Here is an 18,298-nt window from a genome sequence, read left to right as displayed (position 1 = left end):
TTGCTCAGCAGACGCAGGACGCCCGTCAGGTCCCGCCCGGGCTCGGCCGAGGCCAGGAGGTGCTGCTGCTCTCGCACCCAGGCCTCCGCCTCGCCCACCTCCCAGAGGAAGCGCCACAGGCGGCGCGACTCCTCCAGCCGGGCCCGCCGCGTGCCCGCCAGCTCACACAGGGCCTTGTAGCCCCGCTCCAGGGACGACACCCGCTCCGATACCAGCTGGGGGTCGCATGGCTTGTATCCTGGAGAGGGAACGGGAGAGAGGAACGATGATAATCATCATAACAATAATGATGGCAATTGTTAATAATAATGTTGGCGTTGGTTAAGCGCTTACTATGTGCAAATGACGATGGTGATGATGGCATTTGTTGCGCTTACTATGTGCAGATGGTGATGATGGCATTTGTTAAGCGCTCACTAAGCGCCGGGGGGGGGGGGGGGATCCAGAGTGATCAGGTTGTCCCATGTGGGGTTCATCATCATCATCATCATCAATCGTATTTATGGAGCGCTTACTGTGTGCAGAGCACTGGACTAAGCGCTTGGGAAGTACAATTTGGCAACAGATAGAGACGGTCCCTACCCGCAAATGACGATGGTGATGATGGCATTTGTTGCGCTTAATATGTGCAGATGGTGATGATGGCATTTGTTAAGCGCTCACTAAGCGCCGGGGGGGGGCGGGGATCCAGAGTGATCAGGTTGTCCCATGTGGGGTTCATCATCATCATCAATCGTATTTATAGAGCGCTTACTGTGTGCAGAGCACTGGACTAAGCGCTTGGGAAGTACAATTTGGCAACAGATAGAGACGGTCCCTACCCGACAGTGGGCTCACAGTCTGAAAGGGGGAGACAGAGAACCAAACCAAACAGACTAACAAAATAAAATAAATAGAATAGATATGTACAAGTAAAATAAATAGATAAATAAATAGGGTAACAAATATGTACAAACATATATACAGGTGCTGTGGGGAAGGGAAGGAGGTAAGATGGGGGGATGGAGAGGGGGACGAGGGGGTTCACAGTCTTAATCCCCATTTTCCGGGTGAGAAGTGAAGTGACTTGCCCAAGGTCACACAGCAGACAGGTGGCGGAGCCGGGATTCGAACCCGTGACCTCTGGCTCCAAAGCCCGGGCTCTTTCCACTGAGCCACGCTGCCTCTAAGCGCTTACTATCTGCAAAGCACTGTTCTAAGCGCTGGGGAGGTTACAAGCGGATCAGGTGATCTCACGGGGGGCTCACCGTTTTAATCCCCATTTTCCAGAGGCACAGAGGATAATAATAATAATGATGATGGCATTTATTAAGCGCTTACTAGGTGCAAAGCACTGTTCTAAGCGCTGGGGAGGTTACAAGGGGATCAGGTGGTCCCACGGGGGGGCTCACGGTTTTAATCCCCATTTTCCAGAGGCACAGAGAATAATAATAATAATAATGATGGCATTTATTAAGCGCTTACTATGTGCAAAGCACTGTTCTAAGCGCCGGGAAGGTTACATTTTACAGATGAGGTAGCTGAGGCCCAGAGAAATTAAGTGAGCCCACTGTTGGGTAGGGACTGTCTCGATATGTTGCCAACTTGTACTTCCCAAGCGCTTAATACAGTGCTCTACACACAGTAAGCGCTCAATAAATACGATTGATTGATTGATTGATTGATTGAGCGCTTACTGTGTGCAGAAAGCGCCTGGGAAGTACAAGTCGGCAACATATAGAGATGGTCCCCACCCAACAACGGGCTCACTTGTCTGCTGCGGGCCCTAGGGCAAGCGACTCCACCCTTCTGTGCCTCAGTTACCTCATCTGGGAAATGGACATTAAGAGTCCCCATGTGGGACAGGGGTTGGGTCCCACCTGATTAGCTTTAGACTGTGGAGGAGGTGAGCTCTCAGTCGGGCTTTGAAGGGAGGAAGAGAGCTTGCTATTGTATTTATTGAGCACTCACTGGGTGTGAAGTAATAATAATAATAATAATAACGATGGCATTCATTAAGAGCTTACTATGTGCAAAGCACTGTTCTAAGTGCTGGGGAGTTTACAAGGTGATCAGGTTGTTCCACGGGGGGCTCACAGTCTTCATCCCCATTTTCCAGATGAGGTAACTGAGGCTCAGAGAAGTGAAGTGACTTGCCCAAGGTCACACAGCTGACAAGTGGCGGAGCCGGAATTCGAACCCGTGACCTCTGACTCCAAAGCCCGTGCCCTTCTCCACTGAGCCCGGGCTTTGGAGGCGTCAGAGGTCACGGGGTCGAATCCCGGCTCCGCCACTTGTCAGCTGCGTGACTTTGGGCAAGTCCCTTCTCTGGGCCTCGGTTCTCTCATCTGGAAAATAGGGATGAAGACTGGGAGCTCTGTGGGACAACCCAATCACCTTGTAACCTCCCCAGCGCTTAGAACAGTGCTTTGCACATAGTAAGCGCTTAATAAATGCCATCATTATTAGTAGTAGTAGTAGTAGTAAGTGCTTAATAAATGCCATTATTATTTTTATTATTGCATTATGATAGACTGTGAGCCCACTGTTGGGTAGGGACTGTCTCTATGTGTTGCCAATTTGTACTTCCCAAGCGCTTAGTACGGTGCTTAGAAGGAAGCCCCTTCCTTCCTCTGAGCCCCTTCCTTCCTCTCCCCCTCGTTCCCCTCTCCATCCCCCCATCTTCCCTCCTTCCCTTCCCCACAGCACCTGTATATATGTAGATATGGTTGTACAGATTTATTACTCTATTTATTTATTTATTTATTTATTTTACTTGTACATTTCTATCCTATTTATTTTATTTTGTTGGTACGTTTGGTTCTGTTCTCTGTCTCCCCCTTTTAGACTGTGAGCCCACTGTTGGGTAGGGACTGCCTCTATGTGTTGCCAATTTGTAGTTCCCAAGCGCTTAGTACAGTGCTCTGCACATAGTATGCGCTCAATAAATGCGATTGATTGGTTGATTGATTGATTACTCTATTTATTTATTTATTTATTTATTTTACTTGTACATTTCTATCCTATTTATTTTCTTTTGTTGGTACGTTTGGTTCTGTTCTCTGTCTCCCCCTTTTAGACCGTGAGCCCACTGTTGGGTAGGGACTGTCTCTATGTGTTGCCAATTTGTACTTCCCAAGCGCTTAGTACGGTGCTCTGCACATTGTAAGCGCTCAATAAATACGATTGATTGATTGATTGATTGATTACTCTATTTATTTATTTATTTATTTATTTTACTTGTACATTTCTATCCTATTTATTTTCTTTTGTTGGTACGTTTGGTTCTGTTCTCTGTCTCCCCCTTTTAGACTGTGAGCCCACTGTTGGGTAGGGACTGTCTCTATGTGTTGCCAATTTGTACTTCCCAAGCGCTTAGTCCGGTGCTCTGCACATAGTATGCGCTCAATAAATACAATTGATCGATTGATTGATTGATTACTCTATTTATTTATTTATTTATTTATTTTACTTGTACACTTCTATCCTATTTATTTTCTTTTGTTGTACGTTTGGTTCTGTTCTCTGTCTCCCCCTTTTAGACTGTGAGCCCACTGTTGGGTAGGGACGGTCTCTATGTGTTGCCAATTTGTACTTCCCAAGCGCTTAGTACGGTGCTCTGCACATAGTAAGCGCTCAATAAATATGATTGATTGATTGATTGATTGATTACTCCATTTATTTATTTATTTATTTATTTTACTTGTACATTTCTATCCTATTTATTTTCTTTTGTTGGTACGTTTGGTTCTGTTCTCTGTCTCCCCCTTTGACTGTGAGCCCACTGTTGGGTAGGGACGGTCTCTATGTGTTGCCAATTTGTACTTCCCAAGCGCTTAGTACGGTGCTCTGCACATAGTATGCGCTCAATAAATACGATTGATTGATTGATTGATTACTCTATTTATTTATTTATTTATTTATTTTACTTGTACATTTCTATCCTATTTATTTTCTTTTGTTGGTACGTTTGGTTCTGTTCTCTGTCTCGCCCTTTTAGACTGTGAGCCCACTGTCGGGTAGGGACTGTCTCTATGTGTTGCCAATTTGTACTTCCCAAGCGCTTAGTACGGTGCTCTGCACATAGTATGCGCTCAATAAATACGATTGATTGATTGATTGATTGATTACTCTATTTATTTATTTATTTATTTATTTTACTTGTACATTTCTATCCTATTTATTTTCTTTTGTTGGTACGTTTGGTTCTGTTCTCTGTCTCGCCCTTTTAGACTGTGAGCCCACTGTTGGGTAGGGACGGTCTCTATGTGTTGCCAATTTGTACTTCCCAAGCGCTTAGTACGGTGCTCTGCACATAGTAAGCGCTCAATAAATACGATTGATTGATTGATTGATTACTCTATTTATTTATTTATTTATTTATTTTACTTGTACCTTTCTATCCTATTTATTTTCTTTTGTTGGTACGTTTGGTTCTGTTCTCTGTCTCCCCCTTTTAGACTGTGAGCCCACTGTTGGGTAGGGACGGTCTCTATGTGTTGCCAATTTGTACTTCCCAAGCGCTTAGTACGGTGCTCTGCACATAGTATGCGCTCAATAAATACGATTGATTGATTGATTGATTGATTGCTCTGCACATAGTAAGCGCTCAATAAATACGATTGATGATGATGATGATCTCGGCCCTCTCCGTCCGTTTCCCCCGATCTCTCACCTGTCCCAGGGGCAGTGAACCGGAGGGCAGAGGCGCTCACGGCCCGCACCCGCTCGGCCTGCACGGCGATGTCCGCTTCCACCAGCCCGTGCAGCTGCAGCAGGTCTTCCACTCCAGCCAGGTGCTTGCCCAAGTCCTGAGACTGCAACCGAACCTGCCAAACCACGCGGCCCGTTGGCGGACCCTGCCCTCTGGACCCTGCCATCCCTAGACCGCGAGCCCGCCGTTGGGTAGGGACCATCTCTCTATGTTGCCAACTTGTCCTTCCCAAGCGCTTAGTACAGTGCTCTGCACGCAGTAAGCGCTCACTGACTACGCTTGAATGAATGAATGAATCCCATCAATGGTATCGACACCTGTCCTGTGTTTTTTTTTTTAATAGCATTTATTAAGCGCTTACTATGTGCAAAGCACTGTTCTAAGCGCTGGGGAGGTTACAAGGCGATCAGGTGGTCCCACGGGGGGCTCACAGTCTTAATCTATTTATTTTGTTTTGTTGGTATGTTTGGTTTTGTTCTCTGTCTCCCCCTTTTAGACTGTGAGCCCACTGTTGGGTAGGGACTGTCTCTATGTGTTGCCAATTTGTACTTCCCAAGCGCTTAGTGCAGTGCTCTGCACATAGTAAGTGCTCAATAAATACGATTGATTGATTGATTGATTGATTAATTCCCATTTTACAGAGGAGGGAACTGAGGCCCACGGAAGTGAAGTGACTTGCCCAAAGTCACACTGCTGACAATTGGCAGAGCTGGGATTTGAACCCATGACCTCTGACTCCAAAGCCCGTGCTCTTTTCCACTGGGCCACGCTGCTTCTCCTGTTTTGTTGTATTGTCCGTCTCCCCCTTCTAGACCGTGAGCCTGTCGTTGGATAGGGACCGTCTCTCTATGTTGCCAACTTGGACTTCCCAAGAGCTTAGTACAGTGCTGTGCACACAGTAAGCGCTCAATAAATACAAATGAATGAATGAATGAATGAATGAATCCCATCAGTGGTATTGACCCTTGTCTACATGTTTTGTTGTGTTGTCCGTCTCCCCCTTCTAGACCGTGAGCCCGTCGTTGGATAGGGACCGTCTCTCTATGTTGCCGACTTGGACTTCCCAAGCGCTTAGTACAGTGCTGTGCACACAGTAAGCGCTCAATAAATACAAATGAATGAATGAATGAATCCCATCAATGGTACTGACCCCTGTCTACATGTTTTGTTGTGTTGTCTGTCTCCCCCTTCTAGACTGTGAGCCCGTTGTTGGGTAGGGACTGTCTCTATCTGTTGCCAATTTGTACTTTCCAAGTGCTTAGTACAGTGCTCTGCACACAGTAAGCGCTCAATAAATACGATTGAATGAAAGAATCCCATCAATGATATTGACACCTGTCTAACTTGTTTTGTTGTGTTCTCCGTCTCCCCCTTCTAGACTGTGAGCCCGTCGTTGGGTAGGGACCGTCTGTATATGTTCCCAACTAGTACTTCCCAAGTGCTTAGTACAGTGCTGTGCACACAGTAAGCGCTCAATAAATACAAATGAATGAATGAATGAATGAATCCCATCAGTGGTATTGACCCTTGTCTACATGTTTTGTCGTGTTGTCTGTCTCCCCCTTCTAGACCGTGAGCCCGTTGTTGGGTAGGGACCGTCTCTATTTGTTGTCGACTTGGACTTCCCAAGCGCTTGGTACAGTGCTCTGCAGTAAGCGCTCAATAAATACGATTGAATGAATGAATGAATGAATCCCATCAACGGCATTGACCCCTGTCTACATGTTTTGTTGTGTTGTCTGTCTCCCCCTTCTAGACCGTGAGCCCGTTGTTGGGTAGGGACCGTCTCTATCTGTTGCTGACTTGGACTTCCCAAGCACTTAGTACAGTGCTCTGCACACAGTAAGCGCTCAATAAATACAATTGAATGAATGAATGAATGAATCCCATCAATGGCATTGACCCGTCTACATGTTTTGATGTGTTGTCTGTCTCCCCCTTCTAGACCGTGAGCCCGGTGTTGGGTAGGGACCGTCTCTATCAGTTGCCAATTTGTACTTTCCAAGCGCTTAGTACAGTGCTCTGCACACAGAAGCGCTCAATAAATATGATTGAATGACTGAATAAATGACTGAATCCCATCAATGGCATTGACCCCTGTCTACTTGTTTTGTTGTGTTGTCCATCTCCCCCTTCTAGACCATGAGCCCATTGTTGGGTAGGGACCGTCTCTATATCTTGCCAACTTGTACTTCCCAAGCGCTTAGTCCAGTGCTCTGCACACAGTAAGCGCTCAATAAATACAAAGGAATGAATGAATGAATGAATCCCATCAATGGTATTGACCCTCGTCTACATGTTTTGTCGCGTTGTCCGTCTCCCCCTTCTAGACCGTGAGCCCGTTGTTGGGTAAGGACCGTCTCTATACGTTGCCAACTTGGACTTCCCAAGCGCTTAGTCCAGTGCTCTGCACACAGTAAGCGCTCAGTAAATACAAATGAATGAATGAACGAATCCCATCAATGGTATTGACCCTCGTCTACATGTTTTGCTGTGTTGTCCGTCTCCCCCTTCTAGACCGTGAGCCCGTTGTTGGGTAAGGACCGTCTACACGTTGCCAACTTGGACTTCCCAGGCGCTTAGTCCAGTGCTCTGCACCCGGTAAGCGCTCAGTAAATACAAATGAATGAATGAACGAATCCCATCATCTCCGCCCGCCCCCCGATACCTTCATCTCCTCCATCCAGTCCATGAGGTAGACTAAATCCCGGAAGACTTTCTGGAGGTCGAGGTTGAGGAGCAGCCGCTCCCGGCGGGCGGCTACCAGCTGGCGGAGGAAGTCCCAGAGGCGGGCCACGTTGTGCTGCCGGGCGGCGATGCGCTGGATGTCGTGGTAGCGCTCGGCCTCCAGCTCCGCGGCCACCGCGCCCACCGCCTGCACCCGCCCGCTGTAGGCCACGATGTCCGTCTCGATGGCCTCGTGCTTCCTCACCGCCGCTTCCACGGCCGCCAGCTCCAGCCCGAAGTTGTCCTGCGGGGAGTGGTTTGAGGGGGTCAGGTGCTTCCCCCCTGGGCGCTCCATTCATTCCCTTTTAATAATAATAATGATGGCGTTTGTTAAGCCCTTACTAGGTGCAGAGCGCTGTTCTAAGCGCTGGGAAGGAGCCAAGGTGATCAGGTTGTCCCACATGGGGCTCACAGTCTTCATCCCCGTTTTACAGATGAGGTCACTGAGGCCCAGAGAAGTGAAGCGACTTGCCCGCAGTCACACAGCTGACAATTGGCAGAGCCGGGATTTGAACCCATGACCTCTGACTCCCAAGCCCGGGCTCTTTCTCTGCTTCTCTGCTTCTCTTTTAGACTGTGAGCCCACTGTTGGGTAGGGACCGTCTCTATCTGTTGCCAGCTTGTACTTCCCAAGCGCTTAGTCCAGTGCTCTGCACACAGAAAGCGCTCAATAAATACGATTGATTGATTCTTGGGGGACTGAGTCGGGACGCGCTTACTATGTGCCAGGCACTGTGCTAAGCGCTGAGGTCGATACAAGGTAATCAGGTTGTCCCACATAGGGCTCACATCTTCATCCCCATTTTACAGGTGAGGAAACTGAGGCACGGAGAAGTGAAGTGGCTTGCCCAAAGTCACACAGCTGATAAGTGGAGGAGCCAGGATTTGAACCCATGACCTCTGACTCCCAACTCTGGGCTCTTTCCACTGAGCCATGCTGCTTCTCACATGGTAATCATTTAACAAATATACTACTATTATTATTCTTATAATACTATAATACTATTATTCTCATAATACTATCATATAATATTATATTAATAATACTGCTCTCACCTCTTTTTTTTAGGTATGTGTTAAGCTCTTACTATGTGCCAGACACTGTACTAAGTAATGATAACAATAATAATGATGGTATTTGTTAAGCGCTTACTATGTGCCAAGCACTGTGCTAAGCGCTGGGGTCGATACAAGGTAATCAGGTTGTCCCACATAGGGCTCACATCTTCATCCCCATTTTACAGATGAGGAAACTGAGGCACAGAGAAGCGAAGTGACTCGCCCTAAGCAGGCAAGTGGCGGAGCCAGGATTAGAACCCACGACCTCTGACTCCCAAGCCCGGGCTCTGTCCACTGAAGAAGCAGTGTAGCTCAGTGGAAAGAGCCTGGGCTTGGGAGTCAGAGGTCATGGGTTCGAATCCCGGCTCCGCCACTTGTCAGCCGTGTGACCTTGGGCAAGCCACTTCAAGCAAACCACCTCACTTCTCTGTGCCTCAGTTACCTCATCTCTAAAATGGGGATTAAGACTGTGAGCCCCACGTGGGACAACCTGATCACTTTGTATCCCCCCCGGGTGCTTAGAACAGTGCTTTGCACATAGTACAGTGCTAAACGCTTAGTACAGTGCTCTGCACACAGTAAGCGTTCAATAAATACGATTGAATGAATAGTAAGCGCTTAACAAATACTATTATTATTATTATTATTATTATTATTATTAAGCCACGCTGCTTCTCAAGTGCTGAGAAGTCCTGGGGTAGCTCCCCCATGGGCTGACAGTCTTAATCCCCATTTCACAGATGAAGTAACTGAGGCCCAGAGAAGTTAAGTGACTTGCCTAAGGTCACACAGGAGACAAGTGACTGAGCCGGGATCAGAACACAGGTCACCTGTCTCCCAGGCTCGTGATCTTTCCACCAGGACACTCTGCTTCCCCTGGGTCTCTTAATAATTGGGCTATTTGTTAAGCGCTTACTATGTGCCAGGATACTGTAATAATAATAATAATGATGGCATTTGTTAAGCGCTTACTATGTGCAAAGCACTGTTCTAAGCGCTGGGGGGGGGATACAATGTGATCAAGTTGTCCCACGTGGGGCTCACAGTCTTAATCCCCATTTTTACAGATGAGGGAACTGAGGCTCAGAGAAGTTAAGTGACTTGCCCAAGGTCACACAGCAGACTTGTGGTGGAGTCGGAATTCGAACCCATGACCTCTGACTCCAAAGCCCGGGCTCTTTCCACTGAGCCACGCCGCTTTTGTACTAAAGTGCTGGGGTGGATACAAGGAAACTGGGTTGGACACAGTCCCTGTCCCACATGGGGCTCACAGTCTTGATTCCAACTTTACAGATAAGGGAACTGAGGCACAGAGAAATAATAATAATAATAATAATAATTTTGGTATTTGTTAAGCGCTTACTATGTGCCAAGCACTGTTCTAAGCGCTGTGGGGGGGGGAATACAAGGTGATCAGGTTGTCCCACGGGGGGCTCACAGTCTTCACCCCCATTTTCCAGATGAGTTCAGTGAGGCCCAGAGAATCAATCAATCAATCAATCAATCGTATTTATTGAGCGTTTACTGTGTGCAGAGCACTGGACTAAGCGCTTGGGAAGTCCAAGTTGGCAACATATAGAGACAGTCCCTACCCAACAGTGGGCTCACAGTCTAGAAGGGGGAGACAGAGAACAAAACCAAACATACTAACAAAATAAAATGAATAGAAAAGATATGTACAGGCAAAATAAATAAATAAATAAATAGAGTAATAAATAAGTACAAACATATATACATATATACAGGTATGCATATATGTACATTAATATGTACATTATTATATATGTACGTTATATATTATATAATTATACTATATATAATATATATTATACATAATTATATTATATATTACATATATAATTATATATTTTATAATTATATATGTACATTATTAATGGCATTTATTTATTCTCTATATATGTAGAGAAGTGAAGTGACTCACCCAAGGTCACACAGCAGACACGTGGTGAGGTAACTGAGGCCCAGAGAAGTAAAGTGACTTACCCAAGGTCACACAGCAGACAAGTGGTGAGGTAACTGAGGCCCAGAGAAGTGAAGTGACTTACCCAAGGTCACCCAGCAGAAAAGTGGCAGAGCTGCTTTTTAGGACCTAGGTCCGTCTGACTCTTAGGCCCCGGCTCTGGCCACTAGACCACACTGTCTGCATGCGGGCTCATCCACCCCACTTCATTCTTCCCATTCCCTTACTTTCATGCCTCCTGATCCATCTTTTTCTCCCCACGGATTATATTATCCTCGGAGCCCCCTTTTCCCACACCGTCTGCATGCGGGCTCATCCACCCCACTTCATTCTTCCTGTTCCCTTACTTTCATGCCTCCTGATCCATCTTTTTCTCCCCACGGATTATATTATCCTCGGAGCCCCCTTTTCCCACACCGTCTGCATGCGGGCTCATCCACCTCACTTCATTCTTCCCGTTCCCTTACTTTCATGCCTCCTGATCCATCTTTCTCTCCCCACGGATTCTATTATCCTCGGAGCCCCCTTTTCCCACACCGTCTGCATGCGGGCTCATCCACCCCACTTCATTCTTCCTGTTCCCTTACTTTCATACCTCCTGATCCATCTTTTTCTCCCCATGGATTATCCTTGCTTGGAGCCCCCTTTTTCCTGTCCTGTCCCTTAGGCATCCCCAGTCCAACCACCTGTCCGCCCGGTGAGGTAACTGAGGCCCAGAGAAGTGAAGTGACTTACCCAAGGTCACACAGCAGACAAGTGGTGAGGTAACTGAGGCCCCAGAGAAGTGAAGTGACTTACCCAAGGTCACACAGCAGACAAGTGGCAGAGCTGCTTTTTAGGCTCTGGCCACTAGACCACACAGTCTGCACCCGCTGTTGGGTAGGGACTGTCTCTATATGTTGCCAATTTGTACTTCCCAAGCGCTTAGTACAGTGCTCTGCACACAGTAAGCACTCAATAAATACGACTGATGATGATGATGATGCGGGCTCATCCACCCCACTTCGTTCTTCCTGTTCCCCTACTTTCATGCCTCCTGATCCATCTTTTTTTCCCCACGGATTATATTATCCTCGGAGCCCCCTTTTCCCACACCGTCTGCATGCGGGCTCATCCACCCCACTTCATTCTTCCTGTTCCCTTACTTTCATGCCTCCTGATCCATCTTTTTCTCCCCATGGATTATATTATCCTCGGAGCCCCCTTTTCCCACACCGTCCGCATGCGGGCTCATCCACCCCACTTCATTCTTCCTGTTCCCTTACTTTCATGCCTCCTGATCCATCTTTTTCTCCCCATGGATTATATTATCCTCGGAGCCCCCTTTTCCCACACCGTCTGCATACGGGCTCATCCACCCCACTTCATTCTTCCTGTTCCCTTACTTTCATGCCTCCTGATCCATCTTTTTCTCCCCATGGATTCTATTATCCTTGGAGCCCCCTTTTCCCACACCGTCTGCATGCGGGCTCATCCACCCCACTTCATTCTTCCTGTTCCCTTACTTTCATGCCCTTTTAGACTGTGAGCCCACTGTTGGGTAGGTACTGTCTCTATATGTTGTCAACTTGTACTTACCAAGCGCTTAGTACAGTGCTCTGCACACAGTAAGTGCTCAATAAATACGATTGATGATGATGATGATGATGATGCCTCCTGATCCATCTTTTTCTCCCCACGGATTATATTATCCTCGGAGCCCCCTTTTCCCACACCGTCTGCATGCGGGCTCATCCACCCCACTTCATTCTTCCTGTTCCCTTACTTTCTTGCCTCCTGATCCATCTTTTTCTCCCCATGGATTATTCTTGCTTGGAGTCCCCTTTTCCCTGTCCTGCCCCTCAGGGCCCCCCTTTTCCCGGCACCATCCCACGGGCTGCCAACCTGGGCCACGAGGCGTTGGTTTTCGCTGAGCCACGTCTCCCGCATGGCGGCCTTGCGGTCGAAGCGGGCGGCCAGCTGCTCCAGCTTCTCCTGCCGGATCAGCTCCGTGCGAAGAGCCAATTCCCGCTCGTGCTCTGCCTTCTCCAGCCGCTCCCAGGCCTGTGGATGGGTGAGGGGGAGAGGGGGTCAGTCAGGGGGACGAGGAGGCGGCAGGGATGGGGCGCGTCGAGGGGGGCTTCAGCTGAAGGGGCGGCCAATATGGATGGCAGTCACCTGATGGAATAATGATGGCATTTATTAAGCGCTTACTATGTGACTGTTCTAAGCACTTGGGAAGTTACAAGGCGATCAGGTTGTCCCTCAGGGGGCTCACAGTCTTCATCCCCATTTTACAGATGAGGTCACTGAGGCAAAGAGAAGTGAAGTGACTTGCCCAAAGCCACCCAGCTGACAACTGGCAGAGCCGGGATTTGAACCCATGACCTCTGACTCCAAAGCCCGGGCTCTTTCCACTGAGCCACGCTGCTTTTCTGATGGAAGTCACCAGAGGAGTGCTTGCTGGCCAAATGGCCAGGCAGTGGTCTGAGGAAGCCCAGCACGGGGCGACGGAGGGAGGGTGGGCCGCGTGGAGAGGGAGATGAGAGCGGGGAGTGAAATAATAATAATAATAATGGCATTTATGTGCAAAGCACTGTTCTAAGCACTGGGGGGATACAAGGTGATCAGGTTGTCCCACGGAGGGCTCACAGTCAATCCTCATTTTACGGATGAGGTAACTGAGGCCCAGAGAAGTTGTGACTTGCCCGAAGTCACCCAGCTGACAATTGGCAGAGCCGGGACTTGAACTCACGACCACTGACTCCAAAGCCTGTGCTCTTTCCACTGAGCCACACTGCTTCTCTCAATAATAATAATGGCATTTATTAAGCGCTTACTCTGTGCAAAGTACTGTTCCAAGCGCTGGAGAGGTTACAAGGTGATCAGGTTGTCCCATGCGGGGCTCACAATCTTAATCCCCATTTGACAGATGAGGGAACTGAGGCCCAGAGAAGTGAAGTGACTTGCCCAAAGTCACACAGCTGACAAGTGGCGGAGGTGGGATTTGAACCCATGACCTCTGACTCCAAAGCCCGGGCTGGAAATGGAAATGGAGGGATATGGAAGCGTGAAGGAGCTAGCTGTGCACAGGCAGTTGAGAGGAGGGGAGCTAAGAGAGAAGTAGGATCAGGGCCGGCTTCAGGCGGTCGGCGAGGCAGATAATAATAATAATGGCATTTGTTAAGCGCTTACTATGTGCAAAGCACTGTTCTAAGCACTGGGGGGATACAAGGTGATCAGGTTGTCCCACGTGGGGCTCACAGTCTTCATCCCCATTTGACAGAGGAGGAAACTGAGGCCCAGAGAAGTGAAGTGACTTGCCCAAAGTCACACAGCAGACAAGTGGCGGAGCCGGGATTAGAACCCATGACCTCTGACCCCCCAGCCCGGGCTCTTCCCACTGAGCCACACTGGAAGCGGCAGAGCCGGCATTCGAACCCACGACCTTCTGTTTCCCAGGCCCGGGCCCCATCCACTACGCCAAGCTGCTTCTCAAGAAGAGACTGCGAGCCCACTGTTGGATAGGGACGGTCTCTAGATGTTACCAACTTGTACTTCCCAAGCGCCTACTACAGTGCTCTGCACACAGTAAGCGCTCAAGAAATACGATTGAATAATAATAATAATAATAATAATAATGGCATTTATTAAGCGCTTACTATGTGCAAAGCACTGTTCTAAGCGCTGGGGGGAATACAAGGGTGATCAGGTTGTCCCATGTGGGGCTCACAGTCTTTATCCCCATTTTACAGATGAGGGAATGAGGCACAAAGAAGTGAAGTGACTTGCCCAAAGTCACACAGCTGACAAGTGGCGGAGCCGGGATTTGAACCCATGACCTCAGACTCGAAAGCCCGGGCTCTTTTCCACCGAGCCACGCTGCTCCTCAGATTGAATGACTGTACATATTTATTACTCCATTTATTTATTTATTTTACTTGTACATACTTATTCTATTGATTTTATTTTGTTAATATGGCTTGTTTTGTCGTCTGTCTCCCCCTTCTAGACTGCGAGCCCGCTGTTGGGGAGGGACCGTCTCTCTATGTTGCCAACTTGGACTTCCCAAGCGCTTAGTCCAGTGCTCTGCACGCAGTAAGCGCTCAATAAATACGATTGAATGACTGTACATATTTATTACTCCACTTATTTATTTATTTTACTTGTCCATACTTATTCTATTGATTTTATTTTGTTAATATGCTTCGTTTTGTTGTCTGTCTCCCCCTTCTAGACTGTGAGGCCGCTGTTGGGGAGGGACCGTCTCTCTATGTTGCCAACTTGGACTTCCCAAGCGCTTAGTCCAGTGCTCTGCACATAGTAAGCGCTCAATAAATACGATTGATGATGATAAGTACGATTGAATGAATGAAAGAGAAACGGACCTTGTTGATGTCGGAGATGAGGCGGCCCTCCCGGGGGGCATACACTTTCTGGTTGTTGGCCCGCAGCTTGCTCTGGATGGTGAAGAGCAGTACTTCCAAGTTTCCTTTCTCCGTGAACCTGGCGGAGAAAAGCAGGACAAAGCAGGAATGAAATCCCGAGCCCTCCTAAATAATAATAATAATAATAACGTTGGCATTTGTTAAGCGCTTACTATGTGCCAAGCACTGTTCTAAGCGCTGGGGGGGGATACAAGGTGATCAGGTTGTCCCACGGGGGGCTCACAGTCTTAATCCCCATTCTACAGATGAGGTAGCTGAGGCCCAGAGAAGTGAAGTGACTTGCCCGAAGTCACCCAGCTGACAACTGGCGGAGCCGGGATTTGAACCCATGACCACTGACTCCAAGTAATAATAATGATGGCATTTGTTAAGCGCATACTATGTGCAAAGCACTGTTCTAAGCGCTGGGGGGGATACAAGGTGGTCAGGTTGTCCCACGGGGGGCTCACAGTCAATCCCCATTTTACAGATGAGGTAACTGAGGCCCAGAGATGTGAAGTGACTTGCCCAAAGTCACCCAGCTGACAACTGGCGGAGCCGGGATTTGAGCCCATGGCCACTGACTCCAAATAACAATAATAATAATAATGATGGCATTTGTTAAGCATTTACTATGTGCAAAGCACTGTTCTAAGCGCTGGGGAGGATACAAGGTGATCAGGTTGTCCCACGGGGGGCTCACAGTCAATCTCCATTTTACGGATGAGGTAACTGAGGCCCAGAGAAGTGAAGTGACTTGCCCAAAGTCACCCAGCTGATAACTGGCGGAGCAGGGATTTGAACCCATGACCACTGACTCCAAATAATAATAATGATGGCATTTGTTAAGCGCTTGCTATGTGCAAAGCACTGTTCTAAGCGCTGGGGGGGATACAAGGTGATCAGGTTGTCCCATGGGGGGCTCACAGTCAATCCCCATTTTACAGATGAGGTAACTGAGGCCCAGAGAAGTGAAGTGACTTGCCCAAAGTCACCCAGCTGACAACTGGCGGAGCAGGGATTTGAACCCATGACCACTGACTCCAAATAATAATAATGATGGAGTTTGTTAAGCGCTTACTAGGTGCAAAGCACTGTTTTAAGCGCTGGGGGGGATACAAGGTGATCAGGTTCTCCCACGGGGGGCTCACAGTCTTAGCCCCCGTTTTACAGATGAGGGAACTGAGGACCAGAGGAGTGAAGTGACTTGCCCAAAGTCACCCAGCTGACAACTGGCGGAGCCGGGATTTGAACCCATGGCCACTGGCTCCAAATAACAATAATAATAATGATGGCATTTGTTAAGTGCTTACTATGTGCAAAGCACTGTTTTAAGCGCTGGGGAGGATACAAGGTGATCAGGTTGTCCCACGGGGGGCTCACAGTCAATCCCCATTTTACGGATGAGGTAACTGAGGCCCAGAGATGTGAAGTGACTTGCCCAAAGTCACCCAGCTGACAACTGGCGGAGCCGGGATTTGAGCCCACGACCACTGACTCCAAATAATAATAATGATGGCGTTTGTTAAGCGCTTACTAGGTGCAAAGCACTGTTTTAAGCGCTGGGGAGGATACAAGGTGATCAGGTTGTCCCACGGGGGGCTCACAGTCAATCCCCATTTTACGGATGAGGTAACTGAGGCCCAGAGATGTGAAGTGACTTGCCCAAAGTCACCCAGCTGACAACTGGCGGAGCCGGGATTTGAGCCCACGACCACTGACTCCAAATAATAATAATGATGGCGTTTGTTAAGCGCTTACTAGGTGCAAAGCACTGTTTTAAGTGCTGGGGAGGATACAAGGTGATCAGGTTGTCCCACGGGGGGCTCACAGTCAATCCCCATTTTACGGATGAGGTAACTGAGGCCCAGAGAAGTGAAGTGACTTGCCCAAAGTCACCCAGCTGATAACTGGCGGAGCAGGGATTTGAACCCATGACCACTGACTCCAAATAATAATAATGATGGCATTTGTTAAGCGCTTGCTATGTGCAAAGCACTGTTCTAAGCACTGGGGGGGATACAAGGTGATCAGGTTGTCCCATGGGGGGCTCACAGTCAATCCCCATTTTACGGATGAGATAACTGAGGCCCAGAGAAGTGAAGTGACTTGCCCAAAGTCACCCAGCTGACAACTGGCGGAGCAGGGATTTGAACCCATGGCCACTGACTCCAAATAATAATAATAATAATGATGGCATTTGTTAAGCGTTTACTATGTGCAAAGCACTGTTTTAAGCGCTGGGGGGGGATACAAGGTGATCAGGTTGTCCCACGGGGGGCTCACAGTCAATCCCCATTTTACGGATGAGGTAACTGAGGCCCAGAGATGTGAAGTGACTTGCCCAAAGTCACCCAGCTGACAACTGGCGGAGCCGGGATTTGAGCCCATGACCACTGACTCCAAATAATAATAATGATGGTGTTTGTTAAGCGCTTACTATGTGCAAAGCACTGTTTAAAGCGCTGGGGAGGATACAAGGTGATCAGGTTGTCCCACGGGGGGCTCACAGTCAATCCCCATTTTACGGATGAGGTAACTGAGGCCCAGAGATGTGAAGTGACTTGCCCAAAGTCACCCAGCTGTCAACTGGCGGAGCCGGGATATGAACCCACGACCACTGACTCCAAATAATAATAATGATGGCGTTTGTTAAGCGCTTGCTATGTGCAAAGCACTGTTTTAAGAGCTGGGGGGGATACAAGGTGATCAGGTTGTCCCATGGGGGGGTTCACGGTCTTAATGCCCATTTTACAGATGAGGGAACCGCGCCGGGCTCCGCGTCGCCGGCCCGGAGGAGGCCCTCCGGCCCCTGGGAGCTGAAGTGGGGGCGGGAAGGGGGAGCGGGGGGTCTCACTTTGGGGGCTTCTCCACGGTGCGGTAGGAGTTGAAGGACTGTAGCTGATTCTGCACCCCGCCCAGCGAGTTGGCGAGCTGCCGGTCGTTGAGGGTCAATATGGTCTGTTCGATCCACTGCAGCAGCTCCGAGGCCAGGGACTCGTATTTCTCCACCAGCCGTTCTGCTTCCAACGCGTAGTCCAGCACCTGAGAGGGCAAGACGGTCAATCAGTCGATCGATCGTATTTATTGAGCGCTTACTGTGGGCAGAGCACTGGGCTGAGCGCGTGGGAAGTACGAGTTGGCAACATATAGGGACAGTCAACCAATCAATCAATCAATCGCATTTATGGAGCGCTTACTGTGGGCAGAGCACTGGGCTGAGCGCGTGGGAAGTACAAGTTGGCAACATATAGGGACAGTCAATCAATCAATCAATCAATCAATCGTATTTATTGAGCGCTTACTGTGGGCAGAGCACTGGGCTAAGTGCGTGGGAAGTACAAGTTGGCAACATATACAGTCAATCAATCAATCGTATTTATTGAGCACTTACTGTGTGCAGAGCACTGGGCTAAGCGCGTGGGAAGTACA

General features: G+C 48.5%; 1 protein-coding gene across 3 annotated transcripts in view; it reads right to left on the bottom strand.

The window, feature by feature from the left end:
- SPTBN2 (spectrin beta, non-erythrocytic 2) overlaps positions 1 to 18,298 on the bottom strand; it is a 174,730-nt gene that overhangs the window by 68,082 nt on the left and 88,350 nt on the right. For all 3 annotated transcript variants that reach the window (XM_038764161.1, XM_038764160.1, XM_038764162.1), the window contains 6 exons: positions 17,724 to 17,911; positions 14,828 to 14,945; positions 12,345 to 12,503; positions 7,362 to 7,664; positions 4,655 to 4,808; positions 1 to 238 (listed from right to left, as the gene is read on the bottom strand). The exon at positions 1 to 238 is cut by the window's left edge and continues 633 nt beyond it. In XM_038764161.1, coding sequence (XP_038620089.1) covers positions 1 to 238; positions 4,655 to 4,808; positions 7,362 to 7,664; positions 12,345 to 12,503; positions 14,828 to 14,945; positions 17,724 to 17,911 — 1,160 coding nt within the window. The remainder of the gene's footprint in view (positions 239 to 4,654; positions 4,809 to 7,361; positions 7,665 to 12,344; positions 12,504 to 14,827; positions 14,946 to 17,723; positions 17,912 to 18,298) is intronic.

The sequence above is a fragment of the Tachyglossus aculeatus genome, chromosome 22, assembly GCF_015852505.1.
Source record: "Tachyglossus aculeatus isolate mTacAcu1 chromosome 22, mTacAcu1.pri, whole genome shotgun sequence".
Classification (NCBI taxonomy): domain Eukaryota; kingdom Metazoa; phylum Chordata; class Mammalia; order Monotremata; family Tachyglossidae; genus Tachyglossus; species Tachyglossus aculeatus.
Note: the sequence above shows the minus strand (reverse complement) of the source record. Positions and strands in the feature narration are given on the sequence as shown.